Raw genomic sequence first — 12,832 nt, forward strand, 5'->3', positions numbered from 1 at the left:
TTTGATGATGTGGAAATCCCCAAGGAGAACCTCCTAGGCGAGGAAGGCCAGGGCTACAAATACGCCATTAATTTGTTGAACGAGGGTCGCATTGGTATCGCGGCGCAAATGACTGGTCTCGCCCTGGGTGCGTGGGAAAACGCTGCCAAGTAAGTTTGCACGTCCCACTTACTTTTTTGCATCCTTGTTATTTCTCACAAAAATTTTTGTCCTTCCATGAATCAGAGGCGAGGGTAAATGAAATCAGCAAAACTGACGATAATATATATAAAAAAAAAAAAAAAAAAAAGATACATCTGGAACGACCGCCGCCAATTCGGCCAACTGATCGGTGAATTCCAAGGTATGCAGCACCAAGTCGCACAGGCATATACTGAAATTGCCGCTGCCCGTGCTCTCGTCTACAACGCCGCCCGCAAGAAGGAAGCCGGCCAAGACTTCGTGCAGGACGCCGCTATGGCGAAACTGTACGCCTCGCAGGTTGCTGGGCGCGTTGCGGGTTCCGCGGTCGAGTGGATGGGCGGCATGGGCTTCGTCCGTGAGGGCATCGCCGAGAAGATGTTCAGAGATTCCAAGATCGGAGCTATCTACGAGGGAACGAGTAATATCCAGCTCCAGACGATTGCTAAGATGCTGCAGAAGCAGTATACGCAATGAATTATAATATCAACTGAGGAAAATGCAGAAACAAAACCAGAGCATTTAAGATAATGTGAAGATAAGTCTATGAATGATGGATGGAAACAATAGATGATATCAAGTTAGGAGCTTTTATGTATAGATACATATAATATCTTTTTCTACTGTAAATCAATACGCCTATGGGGGAATGCGGGGGAAGCAAACCGGTTTTTTTTTTTTTTTTTTTCTTTTTTTTTTTTTTTTTTTTTTTTTTTTTTTTTTTTTTCAGATGCTACCTCTGTTGGATATATTCTTTTTGTTCAATAACTATGAAAATATGTGGGGGAGTCGATAGCAAACTGTTTTGATTGAAGGAACATGTCAAAAGCTACATACATGGCTATTAGCAAGCATAAGTGTATATTTATATAGGTATATATTTAGAGCGAGGTGCCAGCTTAACACCGCAATATCACCAAAAATTAAAACTGTCCCCCGTCAACCCGTCCGGTCGTTCCTTAAGCATCCCACATGAGCTTTCTTCCCCAATATAGATCGTATGGCTCGCCACGTTACCGCCTTTAACCTTGGAAGCTTCTGGGATACATTGGGCTTAAGGAACAAAATAACCAACGGGCTTCCCGGCGGGTTCGTTAACCCGGTTCCTGTTGCGTTGTTGAATCAGCCCAGCTGGTCACTGGAATACGAAGTGGCAGTGGAGAGAGCGGGGAAAGCGCAGGGAGCAGGGATGGAGCATACATTGGCAAACACTTGCCTAGAACATTCCTTCTTTGAATCCTTGAAGGACGCAACACACACATAAAGAACCTGGAACCGCCGAGTGAAGCGCAAAAGAGGGCCATGGGCAAGCACAACTCGACGAGTTTATTTTTTGCCCCGTTTGAAAAAAAATTCACAAAAACCAATTGGACAAGAAAATCACAGCTCTCTCTCCTTCTATCGGAAATTTAAGCCTTCTTCGGAGTCCCAACCTTTCCCGCTGCTCCAGCAGCGTCCGTTGATGCCACCGACGATGTAGCTGTAAGATCCCTCGCTCGCGCAGCCGCACCCAGTGCGCTAGAACTGCTACTCCTGCCATTGCCGCTGCTGAAGGTGGAGCTGGAACTGGAACTAGCCCGTCTCATATACTTCTGTCGGCACATGCCGAGGACAAGGAAGGTGACGAGCAGGAACCAGGAGCCGCCTAGAATGAAGAGGATTACAAGGGAGGCCATATCTGCTCGTCCCGTTTCTTCCTATCCCCTCCTTTCCTCCGATTTCTCCTGGTCTGCTCTCTGTGGTTCCCTTTTAAGCGGCTCTCTCGATCCTATTAGGAGACAGGGTTTTTGGAAAACTCGTCCTGGTTGTTCAGAGGATGGGTATTAAGGGAGGTGGAAGGCAAGGCGGGCAGCAGAGGTATGAAGGATTGGATGATAAGATGACTTCTCGCGCGCGCTCGCCGCGTTTGTTGGGTATGGGATGATTAACTTAACGTGTGATGCTAACGAAAAATAATGTATATAGACAAGGCTATGGAAAATATGATATTCCCTTTTCTTTCTCTTTTCTCTTTTTTCTTCTTTTCCTCTTTCTTGTCGGATTTCCTCGGCTAATGGTGTGATTGGATGGTTGAATGCCAAATGCCAGGAAATCGTGAGGAACTCGATGGTGGCGACCAGCACAGAAGCCGGCTTGCTTTTTTGCCATGCACATGCACGCGCCGTGCTGGTTCAATCTCAACATATAGGAAAATACACAATGTAGTGCGAGAAGGAAGCCAAAGAAAGAGGTAAGAGGGGAACCCCTCCAAAAAAATTTAAATGCGCAGCCAGCAAAGAGCATACAAGATTTTTTTTTTTTTTTAAAACCCGACAAAAAATGTCATTATGCAATAAAAATTCCGAATTGGTATATGTGCGCTTCCTTTTGCCTTTGGTCTTGCGCAAGGATATATAGAAAGTATGAGCCTGATTGGCTTGTTGCTGGTGTGTGGACCGGCCAGTTGTATGCTTGGTACATTTCCTTGCCCTTCCTTTGTCTTTCTAGCTGCGAGACGCTTGCATGGAATGGGACCTGAAAGAAATGAAAGGGAATATCAGGAAATAGGGCGGCAATGTAGTTCGGAAGCTGTGAGATAATTTAAGACATCTGACGTCTCATAAGGCTCTACGCAGTCTCACCTACGCAGATCGTCCATGGCAGATCCGAAGCTGCCGTTCTCCAGGGAGTACCAGACTTTTGGTCCCTCTGGAGTGATTTTTTCATCTCACGTCAGGCGTTGGTGAGTCCAAGAAAAGGCTAATACAAGATGGCGGTGAGGTGCTTTTATGAATTTTTTTTTCCCCCGAGAAAATGAAGTGGCTGGGTATCTTCATTGTAACGATCGACATTTGAGTTCAAACAAATTCAAGGGAAACGGATCAAAGGATCCCTTGCCATTGTTTCTTATCCCAACACTGGACATATGTGCAGAGATGCCCGTATCGTAGGTCAACCCCTGGTTATCTTGGGTGTAGTGGGTAGTTATTGGGGATGATGAGTTGGCTAGTCGGCTTCAAACCTTCCCATTCACTTTCGCTCCCCACTTTAGAGCCGACAAAACTGCATAAGCTGTCAGCGCAGATTGCGGACATGCGTGGTTGTCATCCCGCATCAATGTCACGCAACTGTGGTATCTCCCGTCACCATTCCCAAGTAATAGCATGGTTGGAATTCCTTTACTGAAATCGTTTATCTATTCACAGGGGTCAGCAGTAGTGCGTAATCACAGGGAAGCCTTACGTCTGAGGCTTGCAAGGGTATCAATAGGATTCTCTTGAGGCGTCACTATGTGCCCCGTATCGAACTTCCACAATTCTCCTGGTAGTTGTTTGTCTGGAAAGAGAAGTGTGGACAACTGATTGGCGTGGTTCAAAAATCTCAGCTAATCACAAGGACGCTACGCCGAATTTATCTTAGCGTCGTCTACTTTCCTAGTTTCCAATTGGCAGATTCCAACCTCAGCATCCCCATCCTGGGCAGAGTTTGTCGCTGGACGAGCATTTGATATCTCAACAGCCTCCTGATTCTCAGCAATCGATGGAGGTTTACCGCCTCTGCCTTTGTTTCTACAGGTAAGAAGCTGAAAACTATCGCATGGCCTTCGTTTGATATCTTAGTTTTCCTCAGTTCTCCCCTTCCTGCTTTCTCATCCACTCAACTTGTTTCAAGAATGGTAGGGAAGCACACGCTGAGTAATCGTCGACTACAGGATACCCGCTCTCTGGATTGATTTGGATTGATTCTGAAGGGTGGAATGGACTTCTTGTGGTTAGCAATCCATTAGATCCCGTTTATAGGAACTAACATCAAACAAGTGTCTAGGACTTCTTGTCGTCTATTCTGCACTTGCACATTCATTCAGGCGTTTCCGAGAGGGGATTCTCTTGCTACGATGTTCCGAGAGTTGGTTTGCTACTAGAGAATATTTTCTCAAGATTACTGTTAGCGTTTGCCCAGGAGAACTCGTGCGGGAAAATCCAGTTCATATCTTGACTTAACTATACCGTGTGCTTGTTCTATATGCAGAAACACTCGCGGTTTTGCAGTTTCAAACCCATTTCAGAAATATACAAAAATTGAAGAAATATTGGTCTTCAATGTTTCAGTCTTTCTGGTCTTTTTCTTTCTAGCGGGTGCGCGGCTATTAGGGTGCTATGTTCTTCGCGCATCCTGATGAAGGCTGCCGATGCAGTAACTCCTTTTTCCATATAATGCGCTCAAGACCAGATAGTCTAAAAACTCTAACACTTATTGTTCTTCATTTTACTACTTTTCCAGCGGTCTCTATTTTATCTACATTCAAGTGTTATGTTTGTCTGCTAAACTTTTGATAAGTTTGCGCTGATAATAACTTCGTTCTGACATTCAGGCCTTGGAACTGTTACAATGTATGCTACGGATGTTAGCTCCCGCAGCGAATACTTCGTATTACATGTCCAGTCGGGAACGTCGAGGATGTCATCATGAAATCCTGTTGAGCGAAGCGTATACATGACCGGAACTGGAGCCCATCTCACAGCTAAAAAAATATCATCTTCCTTTCCATTGGAGAAAGTGGGAAGTACTACCCGCGGAAACCGAACTTTGCGCCGTTCGATATCGACTTGCAACAGTAGAGGCTTCAAAGTGGCTGAAATCTTACCGCACTCTTTAACGGACGTGCGTCAGACGCACGGTTCGTCCTCCGCCCAGAGAAAAGGGTTCCATTTTCCAATTACTCAAAGCGGTCCTTGTCAAATATGCTGTGACATATCTACGATACAAGTTATCCAATAATGAAATCAGTATCGAAAAAAAAAAAAAAAAAAAAAAAAAAAAAAAAAAGAAAAAAAAAAAAGTCGGCATGCCTGAGTTTGTCCATCGCGCATTTCTCGTCCTCTTCTATGTGATGTCTCTCATTGTTGGTTCCGTTGCAATATTTGACGATGATGTGAGGTACCAAGGGTGGTCACCGATATTTCTATTTGATACATTTCGGCGTCCCTTCATAATTTAAGCTCTTGCTTGTGGAGCCTTGCGCCTTCTCTTGCATTCAGATGTCCCATTATCGTTTACCATTTGCTTTTTATTTTTATTTTCACGTCTCTTTTTGGTAAATATTTGTTTGGAGGGGAGGTTTACAACTATCGCCACATCGTACGGCTTGTGTCTCGATATCAAACGGTTTTTATCTATTTTTATCTATTTATTTAATTTTGGGGGGTTTTTAGAATAAGTTTATTGTGTATTATCTATTTCGTATTATGCACTCTTGCGTTGCTGTAGGTTGAATATATTCGACGCGGTCGGCGGGAAGAAAAATCTAACTGAACACAGTGACTTTGTCTGCTTTCGGTAAAAGAAAAACAGTAACTTCTACGGTGATAGCCTACTAATTGACATTTTTCCTTTCTCACGGGCTTCGGATCTGCGAAAATGCCTTCCATCAACGCTACAAATGATCGCGATTGCCCAAAACCATCAAATATCCTTAATTTTCCTTGCCCTATTCCACTCAACGAGCATTGACGTCTCAAGTTATAATCTTTCTCACACGTGTGATCTACTCCTGCCCGTTGTGCGCGTATTGCCTCAAGCTTGACATCGATATACCGGCCTCCACCCCCCTCACCAAAGCAAGAGGTGCAATACGCAGTGACTGTTTGTTTTTCCCTCAAACGCGATGTTCCTCTTCCAGCAACTTCCCAGCAACTTCTAACGGCGCGCACGGCTGGGTAAAAACCACCATCGTAGCGGGCTCTGTCGAGCTCGTATTCTTCCACATGTGCATCGTCGCCCGCTGGACAAAGACATCGCCTTTTCTTAGCATCCTGGACTCGCCCGAGTCTAGCAGTAGTTCAAGGCTCCCATCAATTATCACTCCGGTGTCAACGCTAATTGTGCGATGCATGCGAGAAAGCCCTCCCGGTTTCATGACTATGGTCCGCATGATGATGCCGTTGTTAATAACGATGCCCCCCGGGTTGGCGAGGTGGTTGCAGTAGATTTGGATATCGGTATTGGCGGAGAGGGATACTGGAAAGCCTTCAGTTGCATATTGGGTGCTGAACGTGGCGAGGCCGCTTGGGAATTCTACAACGGGGACAGTGGTAGGGACGGAGGTGTCGAAGATGGAGGCAGCTGACGCATCATGCGTGGTTATGACACGTTGAGGGGTTTGTTCGTCGGACATTTCGCGAGTATTCATTTCCTTCCCCTCTTTAACTGTTTTCAACCAGATGGGTAGATTTGCAGATGTTGGTAGATGGCGTCGAAGAAAGACTAAAAAAGGCAACACAATATGTTGGGGGTAGCACTGTTACCCCTCCTCAGGAACTTGTTGTCAAGGATTATTTAGATCATGCCTTTACCTGCAAATCACTGCCCGCAAATTGACGAAACGGACAGGCGTTCTGGGGCAATTGCAGGAACAATTCAGCACTCATTATCACTCGTAAATGTCATGCCGAAGCTGTGTTTACAGCACTGGTAGATTTATATTTACCCATTCTGGAGTTCATGCGAGAGATTTGGAAGCACACCCAGAGAAACCGCGAATATTTGTGCACAGAATCCAGATGATACTAGCAGTTTACCTCCACGTAATTTTGAAAACGTGTGGTGCTTCAACCGAAAGAGATTCTGAATATGTGTGTGTGTGGTCGCTGTGCTGAAACAGTGGAATGAGATCTCATGGGCCCGTGGATGGCTCAACGGAGGATCTACTCCGTACAGAGCACATAGATGAATATCTATGTAAGCGGCAAGCCGATGTCTTGGCATTGATGTCAGCGTCAAAGAATCCCTCGCAACTTTTTTCTCCATCGTGTCCTTTTCTTTTCTTTTCTTTTCTTTTCTTTTTTTTTTTGATACAGCCACGATATCGTGGAATTTTCAGCCAAGTGTATATGTTTTTATTATCTCACATACAGTATATGGGTGTGGGCTGGATGCCAGAATCCACAATGACAATTTGATTTTGAAATATCCGTATAACATCGACGCGGCCAACCGCAAATCACGGAAAATGTCGCGGACACCACAGACATACAAAGAGCGAAAGGAGGCCTTTGTATCTAATCTATCTGGCGGAACTATATTAGAGATCAATGCCGTAACTCTTGTCGCACCAGTACGTTGAGTTTGGTCGTGGGATTTGGGTATGGTCTTGACTATCCAAGAGTGAAAGCTAACTTCACCCAGGCCGCGGTGCTCCTCTGGTCCGCTCTCCAGTCCCGCAAGTCTTTCTTCACCCCATATTTACCAGCATCCTTAATAACGGACTTCCTCCTTAATGTCGTGGCAATTCTCTTTGCGACAACCCTCTATTCGTCCACCCCCATTCTACTCAACATCCTCCTTATCTCCCCTTCCATTTTCATACTGCTGAGCCCAAAACGAAACCAGCCAACACAAAAAGCCAAACCCCCAACTACATCCTTGAATTCGTCAGATGGTGCAGCAAAAAATGCGAAAGCGACCTCAAATAAACTCGATCCTGTTCCGTTCCGCCCGTTTCTCACCTCATACCGCGGCACGATGATGATAGCAACATGCACGGCCATCCTTGCCGTTGACTTCGGCATTTTCCCCCGACGATTTGCCAAAGTAGAAAACTGGGGCACTTCGCTTATGGACCTGGGAGTTGGATCGTTTGTTTTCTCGGGGGGCGTAGTATCCACTCGATCCGTCCTGAAGAGCCAGGGTCCATCTTCGTCCAACAATGGATCACTGCCAAAACGGCTCCTCGGTTCGGCCCGCCATACTATCCCACTTCTTGTCCTCGGTCTGGTCAGACTCTATAGCGTGAAGGGGCTAGATTATGCAGAGCATGTGACCGAATATGGCGTGCATTGGAACTTTTTCTTCACGCTGGCGTTCTTGGGTCCCTTCGTGGAAATTTTCCATTCCTTGACGGCCATCATTCCTTCTTACGACGCGCTCTCCTCACTGATTGGCATTGGATATCAAGTTGTGCTCGAGTCAACAGATTTAAAAAAGTATATTCTGGTCTCACCTCGAGGCCCGTCTCTCCTTTCGAAGAACCGTGAGGGGGTGTTCTCACTCTTGGGCTACCTGGCAATCTTCCTCGCCGGACGCGCTACGGGTTTGAGAGTCATGCCCCGAGAGACCTCGTCATCCACCACCAAGACACCTTACCAGGCACGGAAGTCCCTTCTTATCCGCCAAGCAAGCTGGTCAATCGTCTGGACCGCTTTGTTTGCTTTCAATTCTCTCCATTTATTTGGCTTCGGAGCGGGTATTCCCGTTTCGAGACGGCTGGCAAACCTGCCGTATGTCTTCTGGGTGGTCGCATTTAACAACTGGCAGCTATTCCTCTTCTGTTTTCTCGAGACGCTATTCTTTCCGTCAGTGCACAAGGCGACTGACAAGCCGAGTGAGGAGGAGCGAAGCCGTTTTGCGACGAGCAGAATTCTACATGCGTTTAACAACAATGGTTTAGCCATTTTCTTAATCGCGAATCTCCTTACTGGTACGGTCAATATGGGGATGAATACATTGGATGCGGACAGAAACACCGCAATGGCTGTATTGGTTGGTTATGCTGCTGTTTTAACGGGTATAGCCCTGGCCATGGACAAATGGAATTTGAAGTTGAAATTATAAAAGGGCTGTAGGATTTTTTTTTTTTTTTTTTTTTTTTTTTTTTTTTTTTTTTTTTCTTTTTGGGATAAATTTATTTCCATTGTATAGTACCCACGGATGTATGTCATCATAATTATTTACTTGGCTTATATTACCCGTTCAAGGTGTCATTTATCATTGATGCCTCATCTGGAGAGTCCATATTCGTTTCTTGAAAAAAAAAAAAGACCATCACATAGTCGTGCCCCGTAGTTCTGCCACCATTCGTGAACAGCTCCTTTCTTCTGGCAAGAATGAAAGCGGGGATTGCTATTTTCAACCACTCCCTGCTACTAGCACTAAGTACACAGAACCTACCCAATATCAACAAACCGTCGTTGTGCAAGACTGTTGGACATGATGTCAATGAACAGAGTACCGTCTTCCTGCAAGAGCGTGCTGACTTTCTCTGTCTTTTGGGGAGAAGCATCAGGAGCTGCAATGACAATCTTCAACAGGTTCCGCCGAGCATCAAGATATGCAAGCTAAAGACTAGTTGGTGGATTCCTTGCTCCCTGCTCCCATGCTTGTCTGCTACTGTTGTAGTTGCCCCATAGTTAGTTGACTAAATTGCGGCTAATAGATTAGGTCATCCAGGAACCTCGGCAAATAAGGTTGTTACCACGCGGAAAGCACGCGGAAAACACGCGGCAAGCAAACTCTACCTGATTGACGGAGCGACAGCCGACAAGCGCGAATCACGCGTGGAATCATCATCCCGAGGTCCCAGTCAGCCATAATTCCTCCTCATTCACCACGCGGACGACAACCTAAGGAACTCTGCAACCATGGCTGGAGCATCGGACACTTCCCGTCGATTCCACAATTATCCAATTGCCCTTGAAGGGCCCGACATCCCTTTGAAATATCCGACAGAGTCAAACCCTCTCCTCCGTGGCCGCCTGCTGGCCCTCGGCTCTGCATTGTCAGTAATAGCTCTCCATCTTTCTCTAGTTTAGCTTGCCTGCTTTGCTATAACTCTTGCATCCCTTCTATCTATGGAGGGGAGTACGAAGTACGAAGCGAAATGTAATAATAATGTATAAAAATACAGGATACAGAAAGGGCTTTCTAAACAATCATTAAGGCTAACTCTGACGATCGCGTTTCTCCTTGCAGGGTCTCCTCTTCCAATGCCATTCAAAGTTATCTCTGGCGCAATGCAGGACTCTCCCTCCTCCGCGAAATCCCCTCCTTGGCCGATTACGCGCCCCGATATGACCCTACCGTCATCCCCATCGTGGATCCTATTACAGCCCAGACATCGAGCCTGCCTGCGCCAATCCAGAGACGAGATGGACAGGGATACTACACCTCAGCTGATTACCATGCACTTTACCTGTCTGGAGAATTGACACCGACGGCGGTCGTGGAAGCGCTTTTCCCGCTCATTCGCCGTGATATAACCCCTCCTGGGGAATTTTCAGTTGGCTTTCTTGAGTCGCGCATTGATATTATTCGTGCTGCGGCTGCGGCTTCGACTGAGCGGTATAAAATTAGGAAACCGTTAGGTCCTATGGATGGTGTTCCTGTTGCAATTAAGGATGAGGCACATCTTGAAGGGTACAAGAGGACGTTGGGGAGTCGATTTGATTTCACTGGGAAGATAAACAGCACTTCGTGGTGTGTGAAGAAGTGGGAGGAAGCTGGAGCGATCGTCGTCGGGAAGACTAGCATGCATGAATTGGGCCTGGGTAATTTTTCTTTCTTCTTCTTCTTCTTCTTTTTTTTTTTTTTTTTTTTTTTTTTTTTTAACCACTTTGGTTTCAATATTCCTCTAAGTCGATCCATGATATTGAGACTCATCATTTACGTTTTTCATGACAATCGCAATGCTAATGCCTTAGAATCCATTCTTCAGGCACGACAAACAACAACCCTTATACAGGGACTCCGAGAAATCCTCATAACAAGGATTATTATGCCGGCGGCTCTTCGGGAGGTTCTGGATATGTTGTTGGCGCAGGCCTGGTACCCATTGCCCTGGGAGCTGACGGTGGTGGGTCAATCCGCCTCCCGTCCGGCTTCTGTGGCATCTACGGCATCAAAACCACTCATGGCCGAGTCTCTGCACATCCAACTGTTAGAATAGCCTCGACGACCGGTGTGTTGGGGACCATGACTTCCAGCCTCGACGACTTAGCTCTATCATACCGCCTCATGGCCAGCCCAGACCCAGACTCCATGGAATCTTCCTCCTTCCCAGATCCCCTCTCCACGATTCCATCCAGCTCCGCCCTAGCATCCCGACCCAAGGTAATCGGCATCTTCCTCGACTGGGTCAACCGCGCAGACCCCGCCGTCCTCGCCTTGTTCAACAAAGCCATCGACCACTACCGTACCAAGAACTACACTGTGGTCGACATCTCCATCCCCCTGCTCGCCGAAGGCCAAAAAGCACACAGCCTTACCATCCTCGCCGAGATCTCATCAACCGTCAAACCCGATCAGATCCGCCAGCTGACACCGCAGAACAAAATCCTCGTCTCGCTCGGCGCCAACCAGGCCAGCGCACGGGACTTCCTCGCGGCCCAGCGCCTGCGCAGCCTCCTCATGTCTCACCTCGCCTTCCTCTTCCAGAAGCATCCAGGCCTCATCATCGTGACTCCCACAACGCCCATGCCCGGCTGGAAAATCGCGAAGGGCGATGCAGACCTCGTCTCAGGCGTTAGCGACGAGAACTCCAGCCTCCGCGCGATGGAGTACGTGTATCTCGCGAATTTCACGGGCTGTCCTGCTCTTTCGCGTCCCATGGGCCTGATCGACGGGCCCCAGGTCCCTGCGGGTCTCATGGGAATGGGCGAGTGGTGCAGTGAGGAGATGCTGATTGAGTGGGCGCGGGATGGGGAGGGGATGTCGCTGGATGCCGGCGGGGATGCTGTGGATGCCAAAACAGCGGCGGCGGCTGGTAAGGGGGTTGTGAGAGTTCCAGATATCGAAAAGGGAGGGAAATGGGTCGATGTTATTAGTGTCGCTCGTGGTGCTGGAGGGCAGGAGAGCGCTTCTTCGGCTGCTCATAACTAGCTGCTACTTCTTCCTTTGGGATCGGTTTCGGATTTATTATTTGGTGGGTGGAGAGATGGGAGATTATGGAGTTACTGTTGATTATTTGTGATTTCCATGTATAGACGTGTGCGTGACCCTACACACACACACACACACACACACACACACACATATATATATATATATATATAATTACTTTTGTTCTACCTAACAATATTTATTAGTCGAGGGTATCTGACAAGAACACAATGACCAACTATGGCTTTGTATTTTCCATGGCGGGGAAAGAGATTATATATATGTAGTACATGAGAAGACACAGCCTGAAAATACCGACAGATATATGTGGGGGCGGGGTACCTGTATAAAAAAAAAAAAGGCAGATAGATATAGATGTCGCGAGAGTATGGACAGAAAGGGCCAAAAGGCAATGTCGTACGTGGCCGCAATTAAGGCAGCTGTAAGTTTAAATCCCAAGAGCGGATCCGAAGAAGCAGGGGGGATATATAAAGAAATAACTGCTAGAAGGCCGGCACAGATGGCATCAACAAACAAAGCACAGGTAAACAAATTTCTGTATAGAGGACCATGCGATGCCCTCGAGAAAAAAAAAAGGCCCATAATTGATAAATAACTAGACTCATACGGGTAAACTCCAGGGAGAACACCCACGGTTTCCACTCGCTCCAAATCGAAAAGAAAAGAAAAGAAAAGAGAAAAGAGAAAAGGGAAAAGCAAGAAGTACAAAGAATACCTCCGAAGCAAAAAATTCCACGCCTGACCCCCCCCCCCTATATTCAAGAGGGTGAGAACTTAAATTCCTCTTTCGCGCCGTTTGCTCTTTCATCAATGGAGGAATAACATATCTGTTTTTCTCTTATTGTTTTACCATTCCTACCACAGCTTTGTGCAAATGCTCAAGGCGCCTCAAAAAATGGTAATAAAAATACTACAACAGCTGTATACCCACTGCTTCATAAAACTGTGTTTCCATTACGGACCCGAATGAGCTTGTGGATGTCAATCAAAGCACTCATGC

General features: G+C 46.6%; 5 protein-coding genes across 5 annotated transcripts in view; 3 read left to right on the forward strand and 2 right to left on the reverse strand.

Annotated features, from left to right (window-relative positions):
* Nucleotides 1-657, forward strand: part of HCAG_02405 (hypothetical protein) — a gene marked incomplete at both ends in the record, with an annotated part of 1,218 nt that extends 561 nt beyond the window's left edge. The window contains 2 exons of the mRNA XM_001542184.1: nt 52-149; nt 291-657. Of these exons, the coding sequence (XP_001542234.1) occupies nt 52-149; nt 291-657 (465 nt within the window). The remainder of the gene's footprint in view (nt 1-51; nt 150-290) is intronic.
* A 932-nt stretch (nt 658-1,589) lies between these two features.
* HCAG_02406 (predicted protein) lies at nt 1,590-1,856 on the reverse strand (the record flags this gene model as incomplete). Its single annotated transcript, XM_001542185.1, has 1 exon — nt 1,590-1,856. The coding sequence occupies one exon, from the start codon at nt 1,854-1,856 to the stop codon at nt 1,590-1,592; it is 267 nt and encodes an 88-aa protein (XP_001542235.1).
* Nucleotides 1,857-5,815: 3,959 nt separating this feature from the next.
* HCAG_02407 (predicted protein) lies at nt 5,816-6,334 on the reverse strand (the record flags this gene model as incomplete). Its single annotated transcript, XM_001542186.1, has 1 exon — nt 5,816-6,334. One exon carries the CDS (start codon nt 6,332-6,334, stop codon nt 5,816-5,818), a length of 519 nt encoding a protein of 172 aa, XP_001542236.1.
* Nucleotides 6,335-7,168: 834 nt separating this feature from the next.
* HCAG_02408 (GPI-anchored wall transfer protein 1) lies at nt 7,169-8,769 on the forward strand (the record flags this gene model as incomplete). Its single annotated transcript, XM_001542187.1, has 3 exons — nt 7,169-7,213; nt 7,275-7,301; nt 7,345-8,769. 3 exons carry the CDS (start codon nt 7,169-7,171, stop codon nt 8,767-8,769), a joined length of 1,497 nt encoding a protein of 498 aa, XP_001542237.1.
* An 806-nt stretch (nt 8,770-9,575) lies between these two features.
* Nucleotides 9,576-11,811, forward strand: HCAG_02409 (conserved hypothetical protein; the record flags this gene model as incomplete). The annotated part of the gene is made up of 3 exons (XM_001542188.1): nt 9,576-9,712; nt 9,907-10,481; nt 10,649-11,811. The coding sequence occupies 3 exons, from the start codon at nt 9,576-9,578 to the stop codon at nt 11,809-11,811; spliced, it is 1,875 nt and encodes a 624-aa protein (XP_001542238.1).
* Nucleotides 11,812-12,832: the final 1,021 nt, after the last annotated feature.

This window comes from Histoplasma capsulatum, genomic scaffold (genome assembly GCF_000149585.1).
Source record: "Histoplasma capsulatum NAm1 scaffold_2 genomic scaffold, whole genome shotgun sequence".
In the NCBI taxonomy this organism is placed as follows: Eukaryota; Fungi; Ascomycota; class Eurotiomycetes; order Onygenales; family Ajellomycetaceae; genus Histoplasma; species Histoplasma mississippiense.